At 43.0% G+C, this 26,337-nt stretch overlaps 1 protein-coding gene across 2 annotated transcripts in view; it reads left to right on the forward strand.

Moving 5' to 3' along the window:
- The window catches only part of LOC129823824 (gelsolin-like), a 29,848-nt gene extending 10,088 nt beyond the window's left edge, over positions 1-19,760 (forward strand). For both annotated transcript variants that reach the window (XM_055882848.1, XM_055882849.1), the window contains exons 3-17: positions 9,499-9,653; positions 11,588-11,749; positions 12,157-12,306; positions 13,425-13,514; positions 13,817-13,949; positions 14,219-14,307; positions 14,610-14,825; positions 15,700-15,833; positions 16,555-16,645; positions 17,180-17,350; positions 17,514-17,688; positions 18,095-18,210; positions 18,410-18,487; positions 18,608-18,668; positions 19,132-19,760. In XM_055882848.1, coding sequence (XP_055738823.1) covers positions 9,499-9,653; positions 11,588-11,749; positions 12,157-12,306; positions 13,425-13,514; positions 13,817-13,949; positions 14,219-14,307; positions 14,610-14,825; positions 15,700-15,833; positions 16,555-16,645; positions 17,180-17,350; positions 17,514-17,688; positions 18,095-18,210; positions 18,410-18,487; positions 18,608-18,668; positions 19,132-19,292 — 1,982 coding nt within the window. In that variant the 3' untranslated portion in view covers positions 19,293-19,760. The remainder of the gene's footprint in view (positions 1-9,498; positions 9,654-11,587; positions 11,750-12,156; positions 12,307-13,424; positions 13,515-13,816; positions 13,950-14,218; positions 14,308-14,609; positions 14,826-15,699; positions 15,834-16,554; positions 16,646-17,179; positions 17,351-17,513; positions 17,689-18,094; positions 18,211-18,409; positions 18,488-18,607; positions 18,669-19,131) is intronic.
- Positions 19,761-26,337: the final 6,577 nt, after the last annotated feature.

Here is a 26,337-nt window from a genome sequence, read left to right on the forward strand (position 1 = left end):
TAACATTCTCTATCATTCCCGTTTGAGATCTGAGAGGGATCCACGCACAGTTGCAAACAACTCCACCCCATTGTTTCAGTTTTTCAGCCACATGTTGGAGCCCCAGGGCAAAACTCAAACCATATTTAGCTGTAGTAAAGATAACTTTCTGGCTCTTGGTGGAGTTCTTGTTGAATCTGATCAAACCAGTTCTAAAATAAGCATTTATGTACATACAGTACCCAGTGAAAGTCTACACACTCCTTGAACAGTCGTCACATTTTTTTTATATAAAATAGGATTGTTTTTTTCCTACCGTTTTACAATACCTACAACATTATCAAAGTGAAACATTTTTCAATTATTTTTTACAAAAACATGTCTTGATTGTATGTCTTCACACCCCAGAGTTAATACTTGGTGAAAGTCTTCACACCCCAGAGTTAATACTTGGTGAAAGTCTTCACACCCCAGAGTTAATACTTGGTGAAAGTCTTCACACCCCAGAGTTAATGCTTGGTGAAAGTCTTCACACCCCAGAGTTAATACTTGGTGAAAGTCTTCACACCCCAGAGTTAATACTTGGTGAAAGTCTTCACACCCCAGAGTTAATACTTGGTGAAAGTCTTCACACCCCAGAGTTAATACTTGGTGAAAGTCTTCACACCCCAGAGTTAATACTTGGTGAAAGTCTTCACACCCCAGAGTTAATACTTGGTGAAAGTCTTCACACCCCAGAGTTAATACTTGGTGAAAGTCTTCACACCCCAGAGTTAATACTTGGTGAAAGTCTTCACACCCCAGAGTTAATACTTGGTGAAAGTCTTCACACCCCAGAGTTAATACTTGGTGAAAGTCTTCACACCCCAGAGTTAATACTTGGTGAAAGTATCTATTTTTTTTTTTTACAGCCATAAATCAAAGATTCTACCAACTTTTCACAACATATCCATTGTTTATGTAAACATTTCTCAGGCTCAGTAAATTTGTCAAGGAATTATTGGACAGCAATATTCAAACCTTATATCTTGTTTTCAAATGGATTTAAGTCAGGACTGAGACCGTCTCCTTCTGGAACACTCAACACCTATAGAAAAGCCATTCTAGTCTGTCTTTGGCATAAACATTTGTGTAATTGTTCCGCTGAAAAGCAAACTATCCCAGGGTTAGATATTCAGAAGACTGACGCATGGTTTCTTTTAACCTAGGCTCCTTTGTTTTTTTATTCTGACAAACTCCCTAGTCCCTGCCGGTGACAAGCATACTCATAACAGGATGCTGCGACCGCAATACTTAAAAATAGAGGATAACATTGTTTTCACTCCACATTAATGGCCTGAATGACAGAAAAAGAAAGCCTGTGTTTAAAAATCCCATCAAAATCATCCATTCTGTTTGCAACAAGGCCGTTAAGTCATACTGGAAGACAACACGGCAAAGATATATTTTTGGCCTAAATTAAAAATGACAGGCTTGGGTCAAATCCAATACAACACAGAGTGAAACCCTTGAAAATACAAAGTATTGTGGTGGCAGCATCATGTTATGGGTATGCTGCGATGTGTGGGGTTGGACCCAGGTGCAGAGAATGGACCAGACGCGGAATCAATGGTTTATTATAAAATTAAATACTTTACTGAAAATAAGGATCACAGTAATATTGAAAAAAACACTAGGACTAGAAAACTTACTCAGGCAACAAACAGAGGCAACCAAAATCAAGCTTCTGCAAACAAGGACAGAAAACATTTTTTTAAAGGAAAAATCATAAATTAAGTGATAATCAACACCTGAGTAACAAAGAAAGTCTTTAGGACGGCATCTGCTGCCTGGAGGAACCATGACAGTACACCCCCAGGAGCGTCTCCAGCTGCGGAGCCCTGACGACCACCACGTAATCGGTTGAAGTCTCTTACCAGACCCGGATTCAGGATGTACCGGGACGGCACCCACGCCCCCTCCTCGGGTCCGTAGCTCTCCCAGTCCACCAGGTACTACAGGGTCCCTCAGACCCGGCAAGCCTCCAACAGACGTCAGACAGTGTAGGCCAGGTTGGCCATCCACAAGTCGAGGGGGCGGAAGAGCAGGTGGGGGGGAGAGAAGGGACTGGCTTGAGACCAGAGACATGGAAGGACAGACAGAACTTCATGGACCTGGGAAGCTGGAGACGATAGGTATCCAGGTTGATGCAACTCAGGATCTTGAAGGGTCCTATGTAGCGAGGAGCGAGCTCCCACAAATTCACCTTTAAGGGAAGATCATGGGTGAACAGCCACACCCATTGACCCGGTCGGAGGAGCCAAATAGGTCTTCGGTGCCGGTTTGCCTGATGTTGATGTCGGGCAGGTGACGGTGACAGTCCAGTGGATGAGTTCGGCAGTGTGTTCTGAGCATATTCCGCCCAGACGAGGTATCTGCTCCAGTTTCTGGCCTGAGTGTAGACGAAGCAGCAGAGTAACTTCCCTAGCTCCTGGTTGGCACGCTCCATTTGCCCATTCAACTGTGGGTGGAACCCCAAGTAGAGACTTACCGATGCCCCCAACAGAGCAGAAGGTCTTCCAATAGCGTGCCACGAACTGGGGGCCCCGATATGAGACAATGTCCTGGGGAAGTCTGTGTAGTCAAAAGACTTGACTAAATACTCATAGTGGCCACTAGGGGTGTTAAAGGCAGTTTTCCACTAATCTCCTTCCCTGATTCTCACCAGATTGTAAGCGTTGGTGAAGAATTTGGCCCAGTGGGCCAACTCTAAGACAGCGGACTATCTTGATCATAATCCGGTTCAGCCCTCTAAATCGATGCACGGATGCAGGCCTCCATCCTTACCCACAAAGAAGAAGCCTGCATCAGCTGGGGATGTAGATGGTCGAATGAATCCATCCTCCAGCGACTCCTGGATGTAATTGTCCAGGACTGGTGCTTCAAGGGTCAAGAGAGAGTACAGATGGCCCCGGAGAGGTGTGGAGCCAGGTAGGAGTTATGGCACAGTCGTATGGATGATGAGGGAGAAGGGTGGCCTCTAACTGAAGGCCTCCCAGAGGTCGAAGTATTCGGGAGGGAGAGAGGAGAAGTCTTGGTCTTCAATGGATGCAGGAGGACATGGCTAGGCCCTTGGCGGGGGTCATAGACATTTAGTCTGGCAGTCCTTACCCCAATCTAGTAGGTGTCCCGTGGACCAGGAGAATCGTGGGTTATGTAGCACTAGCCAGTGGGTTCTCTGGAGCAGTGATCAAAAGAAAACTAAGAGTCTGAGTGGTTCAGCCCAACCTGCAGTAGAATGGGCTTGGTCTGATATTCCACATGGCCATAGCCAATGAGGCGTCCATCGAGGGCTTGAATCTGCAGAGGGATGGGACATTTCACACAGGGAATCAATGACATCTGCGGCCCCAGAGTCCACGAAGAGTTGAATCTGGTTTTGACGGTTTTCCCAGTGGAGGGTTGTGGGTAGTAACTGACAGTGACTGGGTAGCCAGGAGGTAACTGCACAGCTCATCAGGGTCTCCCCTTGTCCTGGCAAGCCCTGGTGTTTCCCATCAGCTCTGGACATGTAGCACGGGGATGACCGCAACCTCCGCAGTAGAGGCAGCAGCCTTCACACATGTGCCTGTCACGCTCCTGTGGGCTCAGACGTGTGTCCAAGCTGCATTGGCTCCTCAATGCTGGGTTCAGGTGGGGTGCTTAGAAAGCCGGGATACTGGGGTGGTGTCAAAAAAATGCTGTCTCACCTGTTCTCGGATGCAGTTGTAAGGCCTGATTTCCAGCATTATCAGGGACTCAAGGTCCTCTCCCAGTTCCCAGGCAGCCAGTTCATCCTTGATAGAATTAGACAGACCCTGGTGGAAAGCGGTAACCAGTGCCTCAGTATTCCACCTACTCTCGGTGCCGAGGGTACGGAACTCAATGGTGAAGTCAGCCACTGGTCTGGCCCCCTGGCGGAGTCTCAACAGTCAGCTTGCTGCTTCCCGTCCACCGACTGGGTGGTCAAAGACTCGACACAGCTCGGCAGCGAAGGCTAATATGGAGCTGCAGGATGGTGGCTGCTGTTCCCACACGGCCGTTGCCCACACCAGGGCCCTGCCCGAGAGCAGAGAGATGATGTAGGCGATCAAGGCCTGATCTGTGTGAAACAAGGAGGACTGTAACTCGAACACCAGAGAGCACTGAGTGAGAAAACCCTTATATCCTTCTGGGTGGCCGTCATACTCCTCAGGGGCTGGGATCTTGGGTTCCTGGAGGAACTACGGCAACGCCTGTAGCACTGGGTGATGAGACTTGGGCATTGGCTCCTCCTGGGTTGGAGGTGTGCTGTGGACGGAAGGAATTGGTGATTGCCCGGAGGGTCTCTGAGATCTGGGAGAGTTGTTCTTGCTGTCTTCCCAACAGTGCTCCTCTGTGGGTTATGACCTCTTTCATCTGGTTGATCTCTGCTGGGTCCATGTTGCGGCAGAAGCTTGCTGTGACGTGGTGGGGTTGGACCCAGGTGCAGAGACCGGACCAGACGAGGAATCAATGGTTTAGGATAACCGTAAATACTTGACTGAAAATAAGGTAAAAGAAGGATAACAGTAACACTGACAACCAACAAACACTAGACCTCTTACTCAGGCAACAAACACACAGGGCAACCAAAATCAAGCTTCTGCAAACAAGGACAGAAAATACACCTATTTTAAAAGGAAAATAATAATGAAATGATAAGCAACACCTGAGTAGCAAAGATAGTCTCTAGGGCGGTCTACCGCCCTGTGGTGCCCGGAGGAACCATGACATATGCTTGTCACTGGCAGGGACTGGGGAGTTTGTTAGGATCAACATACATATGAATGGAGGAAAGCCCAAGTAAAAGCAAAACCCGCCTCGGTCTTCTGAAAACCTAACCCTGGGATGGAGTTACAACTAGGCACAGACTGTTTGAATCACGTTATTTCAATGAAATTTCAACAACATTTTGTTGTGTTACAGCCTGATGTAAGGGCTGTCTCTCTCCTCATCCTCGGACGAGGAGAGGAGAGAAGGATCATCAGACCAAAATGCAGCAGTAGGGAAATAGGCCATCTCTTTATTTGAAAAAAACTATGATGGCAACACGAAAAAACAAAACACTTTCAAAAATACAAAACAAGAAAACGACGTTGACGAAACCTGAACATAAACTTACATAACTAAACGTAAACTCACGGACAGGAAACAGACGACATCAAAATAAACGAACAGCCAAACAGTCCCGTATGGTACATACATTCGACGACACAGGAGACAATCACCCACAAACAAACAGTGAGAACACCCTACCTAAATATGACTCTTAATTAGAGGAGAACACAAAACACCTGCCTCTAATTAAGAGCCATACCAGGCAACCAAAACCAACATAGAAACAGATAACATAGACTGCCCACCCAAAACACATGCCCTGACCTAAACACATACAAAAAACAACATAAAACAGGTCAGGACCGTTAAACCTGAATTCAAAAGAGATTATATTGATATGTTTTTGCCCCCATCTACACACAATAGCCCATAATGAAAAAGTGAAAATATGTTTTTAGAAATTTAAGCAAATTGATTGAAAATGAAATACAGAAATATCTCATTTACATAAGTATTCACACTACTGAGTCAATACATGTTAGAATCACCTTTGGCAGTGATTACACCTGTGAGTCTTTCTGGGTAAGTCTCTAAGAGCTTTGCACAACTGGATTGTAGAATATTTGCACTTTAAAAAAAAAAAAAAAATTCTTCAAGTTGGTTGTTGATCATTGGTAGACAGCCATTTTCAAGTATTGCCATTACTAGGCCACTCAGGAACATTCAAAGTTGTTGGTAAGCAATTTCATTGTATATGTGACCGACCACCTAGATCTGGTCTTATGTTGAAAAATTAGAAAGTGTTTTTTACATTGGATAAAAGTACATTTTTACATTTTACATTTTAGTCATTTAGCAGACGCTCTTATCCAGAGTGACTTACAGTAGAGTGCATACATTTTATTACATTTTTACATTTCATTACATTTTTTTTACATACTGAGACAAGGATATCCCTACCGGCCAAACCCTCCCTAACCCGGACGACGCTATGCCAATTGTGCGTCGCCCCACGGACCTCCCGGTTGCGGCCGGCTGCGACAGAGCCTGGGCGCGAACGCAGCCCAGCCTGGGCGCGAACCCAGAGACTCTGGTGGCGCAGCTAGCACTGCGATGCAGTGCCCTAGACCACTGCGCCACCCGGGAGGCTGGGAGTAGAGACTCAGAGCTACAAAATCATACACTGCAGTTGAGGAACAATGGGGAAATAATTCTGCTTTGAAAGTTTCTAAACTTGTAACCCCACTTTTGAGAATGTCCCTTGAATATACCTATTCAGCATCGTTCACATGCTCTTAAGCCTTAGCCACACCCATCTCTTTAAGGATTCACATGTGAGACCAGGTGCTAAACAGAGTGAGTAAGGTAGTGTAGTAAACAACAAAAGATTTCAAGACTAAAAGTCAGGAAAATAGTAACCTATAATAAGGGAAAAACTCCAGGTAAAAATACACTTGGTCTAGTCCTTGGCCTATATCCTAGTCTGACTTTGGTGCAGGTCATGTTGCTCTTCACATTACCATCTCTGGTAAACACACACTATATCAAATAAAAGCAAAGTTTATTTGTCACATGCACAGGATACAAAAGGTGTAAACGGTACAGTGAAATGGTTTCTTGAATAGTAGCAATTAAAAAATAGAAAGTGTTTAAATTATTAGATGATGCTTACCCAGACACACATGTGTAAATTGATGGGTCATGTGAAAGAAATGTTATAACCACACCCCAGCCACGTCTAGCTAAGTGGATGGATCACTATTGTCTAGACATGTACACATGTTCATGAATACAATAGAAAGCCGTAATCACCCACAGACACACCTGCCTAACCTGCCACACCTGCCACACCTGCCTTGATGGGTCATGTAATCATCTGGCGAAGTGGAGTATCTTGTTTAGACATGAAGCTGGCTGGCTAAAATATGAACCATAATCCCAACCCATACAGTACAAACGGATTGTCATAGCTAGCCACCATGCATGAAATGCATTAATATGAATCTGCAGGTAGCTAAAGCTAACCAACTAGGTTCAATGTTATCTAGCTAACTAACATTAGGCTATAATTAGCATGGTAAATGGCTTTCTGAGATTATATATATTATATATTACACAGACTACAGAGATCATACAAGTAACGTTATCTAGCGAGCCAGCGAGCTAACGTTCGCTAGCTAGCTAACAGTACTCTTTAACTTGCAATGAAAACGATTTTCTGACTAAATTAGATAGGCATAATATCTGAAAATGTAGCTAGACTCTTACTGTAACTGACATCACATTGAACTACTGAACTGACAACACTCGCCAATCTATTGAAAGTGTTTAGGAAGAGCACAACCTCCTGTTTCTTTCAAGACTTTTTACTTTTTGTTTGACTTAATGTTTTAGTGTAACCATGTAATACATGGATGAACGCTTCACGGCAGACTAGAACCACAGGTTCCTGTCTTTTTCCGTGGCTAAACCAACTAGGCTTGTAATTTAACAATTGTATTCGTATTTACAGATGGCAGTTTGTTATTGGGGCACTTGAATGTTTACGTTTAAGAAGGCATTTCTGCAACAACTACAAAAAACGCAAAAGAATGAACAAAACGTTCAAATGCCTCTCCTGACCTCTGAATGATCGGCTATGAAAAGTCAACTGACATTTACTCCTGAGGTGCTGACCTGTTTCCCCCTCTACAACCACTGTGATTATTATTTGACCCTGCTGGTCATCTGTGAACATTTGAATATCATCAAGAATGATCTGGCCTAAATGGCCACGTAATCTCCACCCAGCACAGCCAGAAGAGGCCACCCCTCAGAGCCTGGTTCCTCTTTAGGTTTCTTTCTAGTATCCTGCCTAGGGAGTTTTTCCTAGCCACTGTGCGTGCTTCTACATCTGCATTGCTTGCTCTTTGGGGTTTTAGGCTGGGTTTCTGTATAAGCACTTTGTGACATCTGCTGATGTAAAAAGGACTTTATAAATACATTTGATTTGATTCCTGTGTAGTGACGTGCGACATACGCCTAGCTTCCTGAAATGGGTTACATATTTGGCCTTACGTTTTAGGTTATTGTCCTGCTGAAAGGAGAATTTGTCTCTTAGTGTCTGTTGGATAGCAGACTGAACCAGGATTTTCTCTAGAATTTTGCCTGCACTTAGCTCTATTAGTTTATTTTTATCCTAAATAACTCCATAGTTCTTGCCAATGAAAAGCATACCCATAACATGATGCAGCCACCACCATGCTTGAAAATATGAACAGTGGTACTCAGTGATGTATTGGATTTGGCCCAAACATAACTCTTTCTATTCAGGACTTTTTCAGGGCAGTTTTACTTTAGTGCCTTATTGCAAACAGAATGCATGTTTTGGAATACTTTTATTCTGTACAGGCTTCCTTTTCACTCTGTCATTTAGGTTAGTATTGTTGATTAACTACAAGGTTGTTGATTCATCCTGTTTTCTTTTATCACAGCCATCAAACTCTGTAACTGTTTTAAAGTCACCATTGGCCTCATGGTGAAATCCCTGAGCGGTTTCCTTCCTCTCCGGCAACTGATGCTTCTATCTTTGTAGTGACTGGGTGTATTGACACACCATTGTATGTGTGGGGTACATAGATGAGGTAGTCATTCAAAAATCATGTTCAACACTATTAATGCACACAGAGTGTGTCCCTGCAACTTCCTATGTGACTTGCTAAGCATATTTCTACTCCTGAACTTATTTAGGCTTGCCATAACAAAGGGGTTGAATACTTATTGAGTTAAGACATTTCAGCTTTTCATTTGTAATTAATTTATAAACATTTCTAAAAACCTTATTCCACTTTCACATGATTCCGTATTGTGTGTAGGCCAGTGACACAACATCTACATTTAATACATTTTAAGTTCAGGCTGTAACACGTCAAAATGTGGAAAAAATCAAGGGGCGTGAATACTTTCTGAAGGCACAGTATGTTACCCTGAGAGTTGTGCAAAGTTGGTTGAATCTGATTCAAAAGGATTCACAGCTGTAATGGCTGCCGAAGGTGCTTCCCCCAAGTTTTTACTCTGGGGTGTGAAGACATATGCAATCAAGACATGTTCGTTTTTAATTTTTTGCTTTCACTTTGAAAATGTGGAGTAGGTAGTGAAGATAAGTATGAAATAAGTCAAATTTAGTCGCTTTTTTCCCCATTTAATTTTAAGGCAAGAAAATGTGAAGACTGTGCAAGCGGTGTGTAGACTTTCACTAGTTAGCTTGGTGTACTGCAATTACAAAAGAAATTGGCTATAACCAAAACAGGCAGTTAACCTATACCATACTCAACAGTTTGAATAAAGGCTTGGAAAGGCAATACTTGACCGTTATTGGTCAAAACAAGTTTTAGAAATTTCTCTGTGGATGATTTCTAACTTTCTCTGCTCTCTTTCCTCCAGGGGATGAGTGTTCTCAGGATGAGAGAGGAGCGGCGGCCATCTTTTCCACCCAGCTGGATGACTTCCTGGGCGGAGGGCCGGTCCAGTTCAGAGAGGTCCAGAACAATGAGTCCATCACCTTCTTGGGCTACTTTAAGTCTGGCATCAAGTACAAGGTCAGCTTCTTCTGCTAACAGCTGAAAGATGTGGAGTGGGAAGTGATTCGTTTTTTCTTCCAATTAAGCATCCACTAATGACACTTTGAACAAGAGCAGTGGGTTAGTTCAGGGTTTCCCAAACTCGGTCCTGGGGCACCCTCTGGGTGCACATTTTGTTTTTTACCCTAGCACTACACAGCTGATTCAAATAACCAACTCATCATCAAGCTGTCATTATTTCAATCAGCTGTGTAGTGCTAGGGCACAAATCTAAACGTGCACCTAGGGGGCAGGACCGAGTTTGGGAAACCCTGGGTTAGTTGATGGTCAGGAAGTGGTTTATTGTGCATTAGAAATGTAAGGGTTTGTGTTGCACAAGAAAGGTAACAGTTAGGGCAAGAGGGGTTGGTCGTAGCGATCTGCAACATCTCTGTTACAATCGTTCCTGTTTGTGGCAATGCGTTAGGCAATAGGAAGGAATACTCTTTGGACATCCATTGACGCACTCTGTCAGTATAAGGTCAGAAGGATTAAGTCATTATTACTGATCCAAAAATAAGATATAGAAAATATTGAAAAACTGGATAAAACTGGATAGAAAAACTGGATACGGTTTGGACATCACTGGGATGTCACTAATGATTAAAGCATTGGTTTAAAGCACTGGTTTAATCATTAGCGACATCCCATAAACTTTGCAATGAAGTGAATGAGTCGGAAGTTCATAGACATTAATGGACATTCCCCTTAGCCTTTGTCATGTTTACATCCAAAGGTGTGACAGGCACTATAGTCACTGCAAGCAGCATGTCAACGGCAGCCATTTTGAAATCCTTATAAATACAACAACTGTGGGGTTTGAGAGTTTTTCCCTTTGCTGTTTCTCTCACCATCTGTTTTACGTTTCCAGAAAAGCCTCAGACCTTGGTTTAGATAGCACTAATTAATGGTAAACAGCTCTGTTTACCATTTTGAAATGTTCGGTTTGTAGAAACTGTCTTCCTTTTATTTTAGAGTTACACACAGTGTCCTTGAGAGAGAAAAATAGAGAGAGGGAGGGAGCGAGAGGGAGAAAGAAAGTGATGTGGATTATGAGGGAGCAGAACGAAGAGGGGAAAAGGGTAAGATGAGAGAGAGACTTTTGTCTTACTTTAATGAGATATCATCATTACACTAAAACACCACATTTACCCCCTCCCCACCCCCACCTCAAAACACACACGCTGATAAAAAAGCATCTGGACATTGAGAGAGAGGGAAGAGAGAGAGAGTAAGAGGGAGGGTAAGAGAGAGAAAGAGGGAGGGGTGAGAAAAGAGGAAGAGGGCAACAAGGTAACAAGCTAGGGCTCATTATCTGAAACCTTCATTACCCTGTAGACATAAAACATTCTTTCCATAAAAAGAAACATAGCTGCTTCTCTGCCATGGAAAGTTATCCGTCTTTCTCAGCAGAACTCTCTCCCTCAGAGTAGATCTGTTTCTCATTTGGGGAATTTTCATAATCACATAACATGGGAACACACTTTGTATGCCCTTGAGAGGAAAAGTAGAACCAGGATTTGCCAACGTTTTTTCCCCAAACCAATGGACAAATTGTTTGAGTTAAAGTGAAGTTTGGACAGTGATATCTATGGTTTGCAAACCAAAATCTGGTTTTGAATTCAGATCGGGCAATGTTGCCACTATCACCGTTTTTGATTTTTTATCATGATTCAATATTTTCCTCTCACATCCATATGCATGTTTTTGTGTGGCGTCTTACCAGGAAGGCTCAGCTGACAGCACATTAAGGTATAAATCTGTAGTGTAGAACAGAAATTATTCTCGGTCTTGTCGAATAGGGAATAATGCAAGTTTTATGTAATACATTTCAAGCTGCAAGGTTTCAAACATTGCGCACCACCGAACAAGCGTCTGAGCTCATCTTTACTCTTTGACCCCTCCTATCACAGCAAGGGGGCGTGGCTTCAGGCTTCCAGCACGTCGTGACCAATGACATGAGCGTGAAGCGTCTGTTGCACATCAAGGGGAGGCGGACCATCCGGGCAACAGAGGTGGTACTGTCCTGGGCCAGCTTCAATCAGGGAGACTGCTTCATCGTGGACCTGGGCAAGGTAAAACTCTACACTAGAGTACAGGTGAAATGTAGATCTGGCCTGTGTATATGTAGGCTACAGTATTGGAAAACTGTAAGCTGGAATCAGGGCTACGAGCTAAGTAACATGAACACTTATAGGTGCAGTATCTCACATCTTAGTCATGTATTGACGCCAATGGAATATTTGAATAAAATGTCAAGCTATGCATCTTAAGTTAGTCAAAAGCCCTTCAGGCTTGTAGGGCAAAATCCTAAGTAACATGAAAAGTAAAAATGATTTACACCAGAAATCACCTGGAATGGAATATCAATACACGCATAGAGCCCGTAGTCACCGAACGGACAGTAATATCTGTACGTACATGGTACCACTGGAAACCTAAACCCTTTATTTCTTGTATTTCTTTTCCACCTCTTCTTCAGGATATCTACCAGTGGTGTGGCAGTGAGAGTAACCGCTTTGAGAGGCTGAAGGCCTCCCAGGTGGCCATTGACATCAGGGACAATGAGAGGAACGGCAGGGCCAAGCTCCACATGGTGGAGGATGGTGCTGAGCCACAGGAACTCACTGAGGTGAGGGATACACACAAACATGCTTGCACCAACGCACACACACACACACACACACACACACACACACACACACACACACATACACACAGAGAAGCAAAATCTAACCTTAACCCTAAACTCCCTAGAAATAGCATTTGACCCCAGTTGTTCAAATTTTTGTTTGTTTACAAGTATAGTTGAACACGTTCACACGTTCACGCGCTGACAGAGACGGTCACCTCGCTTCAAGTCCTTAGGAAACTATGCAGTATTTTTTATATATTTTTTTACCGCCTTTTCTCCCCAATTTCGTGGTATCCAATTGTTAGTAATTACTATCTTATCTCATCGCTACAACTCCCGTACGGGCTCGGGAGAGACGAATGTCAAAAGCCATGCGTCCTCCGAAACACAACCCAACCAAGCCGCACTGCTTCTTAACACAGCGCGCCTCTAACCCGGAAGCCAGCCGCACCAATGTGTCGGAGGAAACACCATGCACCTGGCCACCTTGGCTAGAGCGCACTGCGCCCGGCCCCCCACAGGAGTCGCTGGTGCACGATGAGACAAGGATATCTCTCCCTAACTGCGACAGAGCCTGGGCGCGCAGTGCCCTAGACCACTGCACCACCCGGGAGGCCGTATTTTTTTTATTTTTATGTATTATTTCTTACAGTGTTACCCCAGGAAATCTTAAGTCTTATTACATACAGCCGGGAAGAACTATTGGATATAAGAGCGACACACACACACGCAAGCAAATCACTTACTTACACACCTACTGTATCTAAATAACATTCAAATATTATATCAGAAAATGGTGCTACCATATCAGAAAACGGTGCTATACATTGATGAGGAGTTCCCTGGACATTGAAATACCTCTCACTGTGGGAATATATATGGGCACAAATGCTTTGTGCTATGTGTCCTTTCTGTGCCAGCTCTGTGCCATAGCCTTTTGCAACTGGGCCCATCAAACAAGTGTGTGGCAATGGCTCTAAAAACAATGTAATGAGAGAAAGAAAGAAAGAGAGTGAGAGAAAGTGAAAGAGGATAAGAGAGAAAAATAAAAAGGGAGAGACTGGCATTGCTCAGTCTCTGTATGAAGCTAATCCTCCATTTTGGATCTGTCCTAGGCTCTGGGGCCCAAACCCAGTATCCCCCCTGGCACACCTGATGATGAGAAGGTGGACACCTCCAACAGGAAGAAGGGTGCCCTCTACATGGTAACTGATGTTACTGCACCTTTGTTGTTCAACTTCAGTATAATGATTTGTAATTGTTGTTCCTATCTCATTGTTCTCTTGATAATGGTGTTGTCCATGTCAGTGCTCACACGTTGTTGATCTCTCAAGCTCATTCACATGCATTGTGAATCTAGGACGTTATGTGTTTAGTTGTTCATAACATTTACTATATATTATTTAAGGATCCATTTGAGAAGAACAAATGATTTTTCAAGGGAGTACTGTGAATATATGTACAGTATAAATGTATGTATTTATTGATATTTCGGTGTATTTTGTAGATCTCCGATGCGTCTGGCTCTATGAAGTCGTCGGTGGTGGCCTCGTCCAGCCCCTTCAAACAGGCCATGCTGACCGCTGAAGAGTGCTACATCCTGGACAACGGAGTGGACAAGAACGTCTTCGTATGGAAAGGTAGACTAGTCCTCCTCACTGTTTTTAAACACTTGCCAGGATATCAAACGTTAGCTATGCAACACATTTCTTACCGAGAATGCAGTTCAAAGTGATTCATATATGAAAAATGTTAAAAATATTTTCTACTTCTACTGTGTAGGATAGTGCAAGATACAGAATGAGAAGTCAAGTAAATGTTCACTAAATCCCTGTGCACAGCTGTGAGTTTTTAGAGTATTGTTGAGATGTGTTGATGATTAATCAACTTTATCTTACCTCCATCACAGGACCCAAGGCCAATGCAGCCGAGCGCAAAGCAGCAATGTCAGCAGCCCAGCAGTTCATCAAAGAGAAGGGCTACTCCGATAAGACACAGGTACGCTGATGGAATAATGTAAAGTAACATTTTTAAGCATGGATGAAAACATTTCGACCGTTGCTAGGTCTTGCTCAGTCACTACTAGGCTATGTTCAAAATGTTGTTAGCTATGTCCACTTTTTTTTAGAGTCACTTAAAATGTTGAACAATAATGAATTGAAAAAAAATATTGATAGTGAACTAGTCTCACATAACCATACAACTAAGTTTACATGATCAATTGGCTATTGGAATGCATGTGAGAGGAAATCGAGGTTCATGGTGAACAACTGACTCTTACTTTTTCTTCGACCTTGCAGATCCAGGTACTACCAGCAGGAGGCGAGACCACTCTGTTCAAGCAGTTCTTCAGTGACTGGAAGGACAAGGACCAGACTACGGGCCCCAGTAAGGCCTACAGCATCGGCCGCATCGCCAAGGTGGAGCAAGTGCCCTTCGACGCCTCCACCCTCCACTCCAACAACAACATGGCCGCCCAGCACAACATGGTGGACGACGGCAAGGGCAAAGTCCAGGTAAAACACACAACACTGGACTACAATGGAAATAACTAAGTGAGGGTTCTCATAGTAATTTTGCCCAGAGTCTGTCTGTTTATGTTTACAAAGACAACCACGTGCCGCACTAAATTGGCTAGGGGACCAGATGTAGCTCACTGCCCGTATGTTTCAGACCGCTGAACTAAGTCTGTATAAAGTGACGCGGGAGGGCTAAAAAGAATCTAACGACGCAGTTCGCTGTTCTAAGAGTGGTCTGAGGCAGGCGTTAGATTTGAAGTGCAATGTTAATAATGCTGGTTTTGGGAAACAGCTAGGAGATTTAACAGTTCTCCTACTAAGGTTCTAACAATGAACTTAGCCTTAAATGTCCCATGCAGACATTTTTTTGTGTAACAATGAAGTACCTTACAGTGATTGTTTTCAATTAAAATAGATTCTTAGCAAAGAGCAATTTCTCAAGCAAGAAATTAGCTAGGACCTTCTGGGAATGGTCTGAGTGGGGAGGGGAAAACTGAAAACTAGCTTTTATTGGCAGAGAGGTTTGGAACTCTCTTTCTTATAAGTCACCAGGCAGGCCAAAACTCCATCCCACCAAAACAGGCATACATTTCAGGCAGTCTTTTGAAACAGCTTTTACACTTAAAGGGCATTATTATTATCATAATTCTCACAATTTCACACTATTACTCCAACTTCATAGTGTGGAAATATATATATAAAACACAGGAAAATCACGTTTTTGACTGCACTGGGCCTTTAAGATGCTTTTGGGAAAACTAGCCCTGGTAAATACAAGGTTTTGAAGCAAGGGTCAATCAGGGTGCTGGGCACTTTTTCAAACAGATCAGGGCAGCAACATACACGTGGAAAATTATACTATTGGTTTCAGATCTGGCGTGTTGAGGTTGGTGATAAGGTGCCTGTGGATCCCTCCTCTTACGGCCAGTTCTACGGAGGAGACTGTTACCTCATCCTTTACAGCTACAGGCTGGGAGGCAGGGAGCAGCACATCATTTACACCTGGTCAGTACATATGACGTCATCCACAAATATGCTATAAACATGACAGAATTTATTTACACCTAAACAGTTAAAATGACATCATCTACTTTACACCTGACATCATCCACAACTATGCTGTAAACATGACATCTTTATTTACATCTAGACAGTTCAAATGACATCCTCTACAAAGAAAGGGGATACCTAGTCAGTGATACAACTGAAATGTATATTCTGCATTTAACTCAAACCCTCTGAATCAGAGAGGTGCGGGGGCTGCCATAATTTACATCCCTGTCTTCGGCAACCGGGGAACAACTGCCTTACTCAGGGACAGAAAGACAGATTTTTACCTTGTCAGCTTGGGGATTCGATCCAGAAACCTTGCGGTTACTGGGCCAATGCTCTAACCATGAGGCTACCACACCATATCATCTACTGTGCATCTGCCACCTGGTCAGTGCAAATTATATCGAAACCCAGTGTGTGTACGTGACATCATTAATAACAAATCACACCAACGGGGTATTTTACCTTAACCCAACCTGTTCTGGAATATTCTGAAACCCTTAGATGTGTTCTCCTAGTCTTAGTTCATAAAGAAGGATGTATCTGAAATAATCATGGCAAAACTGACTCAGTACTTGTAGTAGTGCATGTTCGATACCCGTAGAAAGGTCTCAATAAGGTGAGCTTGACGTGTGTGTTTGTGTTTATTAATCTGTATCTGTGTGTGTGTCAGGCAGGGGCTGAAGTGCACCCAGGATGAGCTGGCAGCCTCTGCCTTCCTCACTGTGAAGCTGGATGACTCTATGGGAGGTGCCCCTGTTCAGGTGGGTCTCTATCCTCTCCATCTCATCCCCATGTCCCCAACACTCACAGTCCAAAAGCACCTGAGCAATAGGTACGACGGTGTGAAATTTAGATTCGTAAGGTCACTGGACTAAGCACTATAAGTTAATAGGCCAAAGCTGTTGCATTTTTCGTGCTTCATAAAGCCGATGGCGTGATGTATGATCTTTTGGCAAGGGCAGCTGCTGCATTGGTGTCCAGTCATTTAAGTCTCTCACAAGTGAGGTCATATTATTGAACCACGTGTGGATTTTGTCTTTATAGACTAAATAGTTGTGTGGAAAGTTTTTTATACTGTCCAGCAGAGGGCAGTCACACTTTGTTTTACTTCCAGTGTGTGTACAATGTTAATGGTTACCATATTGACACATAATGTTCCATCATGACAGTATATTATATTATAATAAGGAAAGCAATCTTTGCTAAACATTTTCTTAAATCACCAGAATTACCTGTCACTTTAGAATGGGTTTTCTTCTACGTAGTTATCATTAAGTGTCCATTTCCCCCTCCAGGTGCGTGTGACCCAGGGTCAGGAACCCCCCCACCTGATGAGCCTGTTCCAGGGCAAGCCCATGATGGTCCATAATGGAGGGACGTCCCGTAAAGGAGGACAGTCGGGTACTGGCAGCACCCGCCTCTTCCACATTCGTCAATCCTCCACCCGCGCTACACGAGCTGTAGAGGTGAGTTCTCAGTGTGTGTGTATATGTATGTCAAAATGGGACCACACTTTGTACCTGTGTGTGTGATTGCTTGAGGAAGATTAAGTGTCTAACAATTCTTAGCCTAAACCATCAAAATGACTGAACAACTTCTGAGCACCTCTTTGTCTCCTCTCTCTCTCAGGTAGAGCCCTCTGCCTCCTTCCTGAACACCAACGACGTGTTTGTGCTCAAATCTCCCACCGCCATGTTTGTGTGGAGAGGGGTGGGTGCCAGCGAGGAGGAAATGGCCGCCGCCAAGCACGTTGTGGGTTTCCTGGGTGGCAGTGGCAGTAATGTGTCTGAGGGCAAGGAGCCAGGTAAGGATTCCATCTAGTGTTACAGGTTTATTGTATTAAGTGGGGTGCATCTTAATATTATTAATTTGGCTGGATCTCAATAGTATGACATGGGGTGCATCTCAATAGTCAAATGTGGCTTCCTCTTCTTGTCTTATCCTTCATCTACAGCCTGAAATCACAGGATATGGGAAAGCAACTTGGTGGTCGCGTACTTTAATGTATTTGATTGCCTATCTACTTTTTTTCAGATGAATGTTGATGAAGGAAATGTTACATGGAGAGGAAACAACTTTAGACAATTGAAATGTACCCCTAAATAAGACAGAAAAGAGAGAACATCACACATCCTGACAAATCACAACAAAACACTATATAGTGACAAACAACCAACGAGACTAATCCATGCTGGTCTTTTCTGTCCTAGCTGGGTTCTGGTCTGCCCTGGGAGGGAAGAAGGAGTACCAGACCTCCAAGAGTCTGCAGAACATGGTCAAACCTCCACGCCTGTTTGGCTGCTCCAACAAGACCGGATGCCTCAGCGTAAGTGATGGATCGTTGTTGAGTGTGTCTAACGTAACTAACTCTCTTGGATAGCTATATTCTCAATTCATCCCCGATGGGAAATTCAGTGTCACTCAGGAGGAGAGAAAAAGGCATAGGTAATACAAAGTACAATGCAAAAGTCAAATCTGCCCATGTTCCAAAGTGCTGTAACATATTGTAATCCTGCAATCATCAGGTGGAAGAGGTTCCTGGAGACTTCCAACAAACTGACCTGGCCACTGATGATGTCATGTTGCTGGACACCTGGGACCAGGTGGGTGAAGCTCCCCCATCCATATCATAATTCACAAGCGTGTTCATCTTCTGCTCTAAAAAACAATGCAGAGTGAATCTGAAAGTCAATAAGCTAACAGCATTTCTGGACTCCCGCCAGATCTTCCTCTGGATCGGCAATGACGCAAATGCAGAAGAGAGAACTGGAGCACCCAAAATAGGTAGGACAAACACGCAGGCCAAGAGTGTGCAAAGCTGTTATCAAGGCAAAGGGTGGCTACTTTGAAGAATCTCAAATATAAAATATATTTTGATTTGTTTAACACTTTTTTGGTTACTGCTTGATTCCATATGTGTCATTTCATAGTTTTGATGTCTTCACCATTATTCTACAATGTAGAAAATAGTAAAAATAAAGTAAAACCCTTGAATGAGTAGGTGTGTCATATATATATATATATATATATATATATATATATATATATATATATATATATATATATATATATATATATATATATATATATATATATACACAAACTACCGTTCAAAAGTTTGGGGTCACTTAGAAATGTCCTTGTTTTTGAAAGAAAAGCACATTTTTTTTGTCCATTAAAATAACATCAAATTGATCAGAAATACAGTGTAGACATTGTTAATGTTAATGTCTCCCTCCCTCTCTAGCTAAGGACTATGTGGACTCAGACCCCTCTGGACGCAGAGGGCTGTCCATCACCACCATCAAACAGGGGGCTGAACCCCCAACCTTCACTGGCTGGTTCCAGGCGTGGGACCCCAAAATGTGGGAAACAGACCCTCTGAAGATAATCCATGCCCGCTTCTAAATGCCAAACTCCACCCCCTTATCTATCTGGCACTTACACATAGGCATGTCATTCCCCCGCCCCACTCTTTGGATCAGAGTATCAGTATAACACCCTGGACTGCTATTTCACTTTTACTTTTTTTTTATGGCATAATGTTGTCGCTTTTAGATTCATACGAAACATTTACCTAGCATGCCTTTTTTATCTGCTGTTGGAGCAAAGAAAAACCTTATCTTTGGGAGCCTGTTTATTCCAGTAGTCTATTGAATCCAACTGGTATTTTGTTTTACTTTGTGAAGTCATGATATGTGATTACCATTGAGACTTAGGTCTCATTTGAAGCATGCTGCATTTTAACAGGATATCCCTGCTGGAGAAATATGTCTGCTCTTTTTTTTACATTACTTTCGATGATTCTGAAATGGTATTATGGATGGCTTTTTCAATAAATTCCTATTATTTCTAGAGAAACTCTAGAAATGAGAACACGTTGGTAGCCTACATTTTCTATGTTGACAGGTGGATAGGAACGACAGCAGACCAAGGGATCATACTTTTAACATCAGCACAACCTCTTCCATGTAACATTTATCTTTCTTCTGAAGTTAGTCAAATAGTGGAAAAAACTGAGAACAGAAAGCCATAGTACTTCAACAACGGAAGAATCCCTCAAGAGGATGTTATCTTTTTACACACCACCTGGCTCGGCAGAGTTGTCTTCCTTCTCCCAACCTTTAGATATACAGTGGCAGTTAATGACTAATATAAACCCTGGATTGCTAATGCTATGTATTGTTTTTTATTTAACCCTTATTTTAACAGGTAAGTTGACTGAGAACACATTCTCATTTACAGCAACAACCTGGGGAATAGTTACAGGGGAGAAATGAGCCAATTGTAAGCTGAGGATGATTAGGTGGCCGTGATGGTATGAAGGCCAGATTGGGAATTTAGCCAGAACACCAGGGTTAACACCCCTACAATAATTGCCTTGGGATCTTTAGTGACCACAGAGAATCATGACACCCATTTAACGTCCCATCCGAAAGACGACACCCTACACAGGACAATGCCCCCAATCACTGCCCTGCGGCATTGGGATTTCTTTTTTTTTGACCAGAAGAAAAGGTGAACCCTACTGGCCCTACAACACCACTTCCAGCAGCATCTGGTCTCCCATCCAGGGACCAACCAGGACCAACCCTGCTTAGCTTCAGAAGAAAGCCAGCAGTGGAATGCAGGGTAGTATGCTCCTGGCTTTGAAGCCACCATATTGGCCATATTGGTACTCCCCAGAAGAAGCAGTCCTCCATAGGAATGAATGGAATTCTACAGTATTTCAATTACATTTTCCAAGGCAAAAATTACATGTAAACAAAAAAATATGGGGGACAGTAACAAAATTATATTTATTTTTAGCTCAGAAAATATAATTGAATGGCATGCATTAAAATGTCTATAATAGAATAAATGTGGCAAAAACAAATTTAGACATGAATAAATGCATTTTTATAGCTTACAAAATATATTATTCCAAAAATGGGGGAGTGCCAAGATGGACGTGCGGTAGCTTCAAAACAGCGCCCTCTGTTGGTCATCTAGTGTATATATAAATCATTGATAGCAGTGCGCATGGTGTGATTGACATGTGCCCTTCATCAAACAGCTCATCAGACAGTCTTGTGGGAGCGTTGGTGGACAGCTCTTTCCCGCCACCAGGGGAATAGGCACGGGTGGGCACGGTGGGACCACCAAAATAGTTTTTTTTATGCTCTACTTGTCAGTGTTCCAAATGGGACATTATTTGTATTTTTACCTAAGCACAGGGCTTAACTTGGGCAGGAGTTCACTGGAACTGAGTATCGGCACCTCATATGTTATTCTGCTTGAGTTCCTGCACCTCATATAGATTATTACCACAAAAGTATTAAAGAGTTCCTGCACCTAAATATAAACGGTACCGGCAACCAAAATGAGTACCGGCACCTATTTCAGTCCAAGTCAAGCACTGGTCTAAACATGCATACACCATCAGATAGAATTTATATAAAGCAGTAGGGAGGGGATGGGAAAATGAAAGGGATACACACAGTTTATTAGGTCGGACCCCTCTTTCCCTCCAGAACAATCAGAATTATTTGGGGCATGGATTCTACAAGTCGGAAAACGTTGTTGGATGTTGGTCCATGCTGATGTAATGGTATCATGCAGTTTCTGCAGATTGGACAGCGGTACACCACCAGCCTGTACTGATGAAACCAGGCAGGATGGGGCCATGGACTAATGTAAAATCCTGACTCTGCCATCAGCAACTGGGATTTGTTGGACCAGGCGATGTTTGTCCACTCTTCAATTGTCCAGTGTTACTGATCACTTGCACTGATTCTTCTTAACTGATAGGAGTGTAAGTCATCTGCTGCAACAGCCCATTGATGACAAGGACAAACAAGTTGTGCTTTCTGACATGCACACCACTATGTTTCTTTGCCTCTGTAAATTACAGTACATTTTAGTATTTTAGCAAACACTCTTACACACAGCAACTTACCGTAGTGAGTGCATACATTTTTCATACTGGTCCCCTTTGGGAATCGAATCCACAACCCTGGCATTGCAAGTGTCATGCTCTACCAACTGAGCCACACGGGACAATCTGCACTGTTCATTAGATTCCTCATATACAATTTCACAACTGATAATATTCTTACTAATCAGACTATTGTCAATGTAATCTTGTCTTTAGGCTAATATATGTGTGAAATTAGTTTTGATATAGTTTAGGTGTTGTTTAGATGGGCCATTAGCTGCACAGGACTGACGAAGAGAAAAAAAACTGTTTATAACACATTCTGTTTGTGATATTAAGATTCTAACAATGATAGTGTGTTAGACTTATTTATGAAAAGTCAAGAACAGGGGGACATAACTTTTAAAATGGCAGAGTAATTTAAAAAGTACATGTGTTTTAACTCAATATGACGCTCTTGTCTCTCCTATGGTTACATTTGTGGCCGTCTAGCCTACTATCTCCTGGTCACTGAGCCTAGCCTACTATCTCCTGGTCACTGAGCCTAGCCTATTATCTCCTGGTCACTGAGCCTAGCCTACTATCTCCTGGTCACTGAGCCTAGCCTACTATCTCCTGGTCGATGAGCCTAGCCTACTATCTCCTGGTCACTGAGCCTAGCCTACTATCTCCTGGTCGCTGAGCCTAGCCTATTATCTCCTGATCACTGAGCCTAGCCTACTATCTCCTGGTCGCTGAGCCTAGCTTACTATCCGCTGGTCGTTGAGCCTAGCCTATTATCTCCTGATCACTGAGCCTAGCCTACTATCTCCAGGTCGCTGAGCCTAGCCTACTATCTCCTGGTCACTGAGCCTAGCCTACTATCTCCTGGTCGTTGAGCCTAGCCTATTATCTCCTGGTCACTGAGCCTAGCCTTCTATCTCCTGATCACTGAGCCTAGCCTACTATCTCCTGGTCGTTGAGCCTAGCCTATTATCTCCTGGTCACTGAGCCTAGCCTTCTATCTCCTGATCACTGAGCCTAGCCTACTATCTCCTGGTCGCTGAGCCTAGCCTACTATCTCCTGGTCACTGAGCCTAGCCTACTATCTCCTGGTCGCTGGGCCTAGCCTACTATCTCCTGGTCGTTGAGCCTAGCCTACTATCTCCTGGTCGTTGAGCCTAGCCTATTATCTCCTGATCACTGAGCCTAGCCTACTATCTCCTGGTCGTTGAGCCAAACCTACTATCTCCTGGTCACTGAGCCTAGCCTACTATCTCCTGGTCGCTGAGCCTAGCCTACTATATCCTGGTCGTTGAGCCTAGCCTATTATCTCCTGATCACTGAGCCTAGCCTACTATCTCTTGGTCACTGAGCCTAGCCCTCTATCTCCTGGTCGTTGAGCCTAACCTACTATCTCCTGGTCACTGAGCCTAGCCTACTATCTCCTGGTCACTGAGCCTAGCCTACTATCTCCTGGTCGTTGGGCCTAACCTACCATCTCCTGGTCACTGAGCCTAGCCTACTATCTCCTGGCCACTGAGCCTAGCCTACTATCTCCTGGTCACTGAGCCTAGCCTACTATCTCCAGGTCGTTGAGCCTAACCTATTATCTCCTGGTCACTGAGCCTAGCCTACTATCTCCTGGTCACTGAGCCAGTGAGAGGTTGCCAAGCCTATTGTGATTATTACTGTTATATCAGGGCATTATATTCTAGTCTCATAGTCTATTAATTACAGGCCTATGGTTTATTATATGTAAGTCTATGTGAGTTGCATGTTAAATGTAAGAGTCATGGATTTACCTAGGCCTACAAGACTATTTGGTTTGTAATGTGAAATCATATGTTAGATGATTTGTTGTGTGCAATAAATTACAGTAGGGCATAGGGTAGGCTATGCTTATATGATAATTTTATGATGATTTGAGTGCAAAATTTTGGCCCACCTAATTGCTTGCTGGCCCTGCCGTCAGCGAATTTCTGACTGCCAATCTTCGGGGGTTAAACTGGGTGGTTTTTGCATCTTGGCTAAAAAAAAAATGACATGACAGCTTCTTAGGCTATACATTAGCTTTCACAGATGGACAGGCCCGCAGGGACATTAACAGAAACTGAGAAAGGTTTTTATAGAGAAACAAGAGATGAAAGCTTTCTGTATTTCTGCAGGAGATTACTAGGCCTATAGGCCCTATGTGAGTGATTGACCCATCGCAGGCCCACGTAGACAAGACATTCAGGAGGGCCTTTAAATAGGCTGAAAGCTTCTGGTTAGGCCACCTACACCAAAGTATGTGTTATTGTAGGCTTTTAATCTTAGGTACGTCCAGTGCTTGATTTGTAAATCGGGAGGTGCCGGAACAAAAAGTGAGCCGTGAGAGGAGGTGACCTGCAGGTGACCTGGGGAGTTCAGGGGTTTTGAGGTCCAGGAACGCATGAGAAAAAAGTGGCATAGAGCCATAGAGTAGAGGCACTTACAGAAGTTGTACACATGGGGAATATTTTTAGTATCCTAAGGTCCCCAAAAAATGTAGCTTTTTTATAAATACATTTCATGCAATTATACATAATTTTACATGATTTGAGGCTGGCAGAAACTTTTTTAATATCGCACAAATAAATGATCGAAATGGCAGGCTGCTTTGACACTGAGTTCAATAAAAACGACCTTGTCTTGAATCCATCAATAGCCTAGGTCTATGTGTGTGGAGACAATTATATTGTAGGCTACAATATGAGGAGGAAATTATTGTCCTAAAAAAGCTTTCCAGTTTCGCTGACTCACCCAATGATACTCAGCTCACTCTCTGGTGATGGCTGATGGGCTCATGCCGAAAGCTTATCTCTATTTTTGGAAGTTGATCAAATATTTTGGTAGCCTACAGCATAGAATCTTCTCGTTTCAGCAGGAGCCATTTGCTTTCCAACCTGTGTTTTCCTTCGATTGTATTTGAAATATTGCTAAAGGCCTGTTTTGTCTGCATGCTCTTTTTTCACTGACAGATTTGCCTCGTGTTCCCAGACTGTAGGCTATTCCTTGTTATTGGGCTACAATCTGCAGCTAGCCTATTTGTAAAAATAAGCCATTTATCCTCTGTGGCTAAATTATAGGCCTTATGGTGTTGTAGGCTATTCTGAATGATTTAATTTATTTCTGAACAGACAGCAGTAATTATATACATTTTGCAAATGTATTTAAATGTATCTGTGGTGCTGCAGTTCCTTCAGAACCCTTCGCACGATTCTAGAAGGAAATAAATGATGAAGTGCAACGCTGGAGAGATGAGCGTTGCAGGCTCACGTCTATTAGAGCAGAGAGGGAGAGAGATCATATAAAGTTAATCTCATTCTAGTTATGTGAGAGATACTGGCACGCTTCTCACTCAGCCATGGCCACATGTTGGTTTCTAACATAGGTTACAATGTTTTGTAAATCATGAACCCGGGCTGGCCTAACCCTGAATCAAAACTTTGTGAAAAAGTAGATTTTCAGCATGGGCCTAAAGAGGTGATTAAGCCCACGCTGAAAATCAACTTTTTCACAATGTTTTTTTGTGTAGGCAGAATAATTAACAAACGAAGAGGCAAATCTAATAAACTTTGATCGCTTTTGTTAGAATTTTTACATAGCAAAATGTAAAAATATTTTTTTAGGCCTGGAGAGGTACCAGATCCGGCCAAATAGGTGCCGGAACAAAACAGTCCAAAATGGAGAGGTGCCAGTCCTGTTCTGGCAGGATAAAATTAAGCCCTGGGTACGTCACCATAATATATTAGAACGACATGTATCCCAGGTTTCCTACTACAGTAGCTAGGAATCTTTCTGACCTCACAAAATCCATAGGTGTAAAGTTGGCACACACCAACAAAAAACACCCAGGAGCACCCAGGAGTATCTGGGATTTATGTACAGAATAATACGATATGCTCTGAGACCAGGTTGTGCACCCTTGTCACTGTGAACGGGGCTCCCACTGTAGCCTATATCTTTATTTGACTAGGCTTCTCTTTTCACCAAGTAAAGTGGCATGGGGACACTAAATTATTCTGCCTTACCAACTGCGCCCGTGCCAGATACACCCACTCATTGCGCGCGCGCTGTATCTCGCCTCTCTCCAGTACTGTATAAAAAAATGCATAGATTGTCTTAGGCACAGCATACAGAGATGGGATCACACTACAAAACTGTATAGTGTGCATAGACTTTAATATTTGCATAAAGGGCTTGAGTCCATACTTTGCATTCAATTAATTTGCATAAAATATCTTCATCCTATATTCATTTCATTTAGGAAACATTTTGTATAAGCTTATCCATTAAACGTCACACATTAAGGCTATGAACATTTATGAACTAATATAGTTTTTAACATTTCCAAAGAAGGGAAGAATCAAGTTAAGATCAGAACACTTTTCGAGCTTCACTGAAAACATTCCTTTGCATGGCCCTGACACAATGGGGGCTATTATTATTCGGGCATTTAGTGACTCGGTAACCTGCATTATGAACCTCTATTGCAATGCGGCGGCGCTCCACAGATCCTTCAGTGTAGTGTTC

The sequence above is a fragment of the Salvelinus fontinalis genome, chromosome 26 (genome assembly GCF_029448725.1).
Source record: "Salvelinus fontinalis isolate EN_2023a chromosome 26, ASM2944872v1, whole genome shotgun sequence".
Lineage (NCBI taxonomy): Eukaryota > Metazoa > Chordata > Actinopteri > Salmoniformes > Salmonidae > Salvelinus > Salvelinus fontinalis.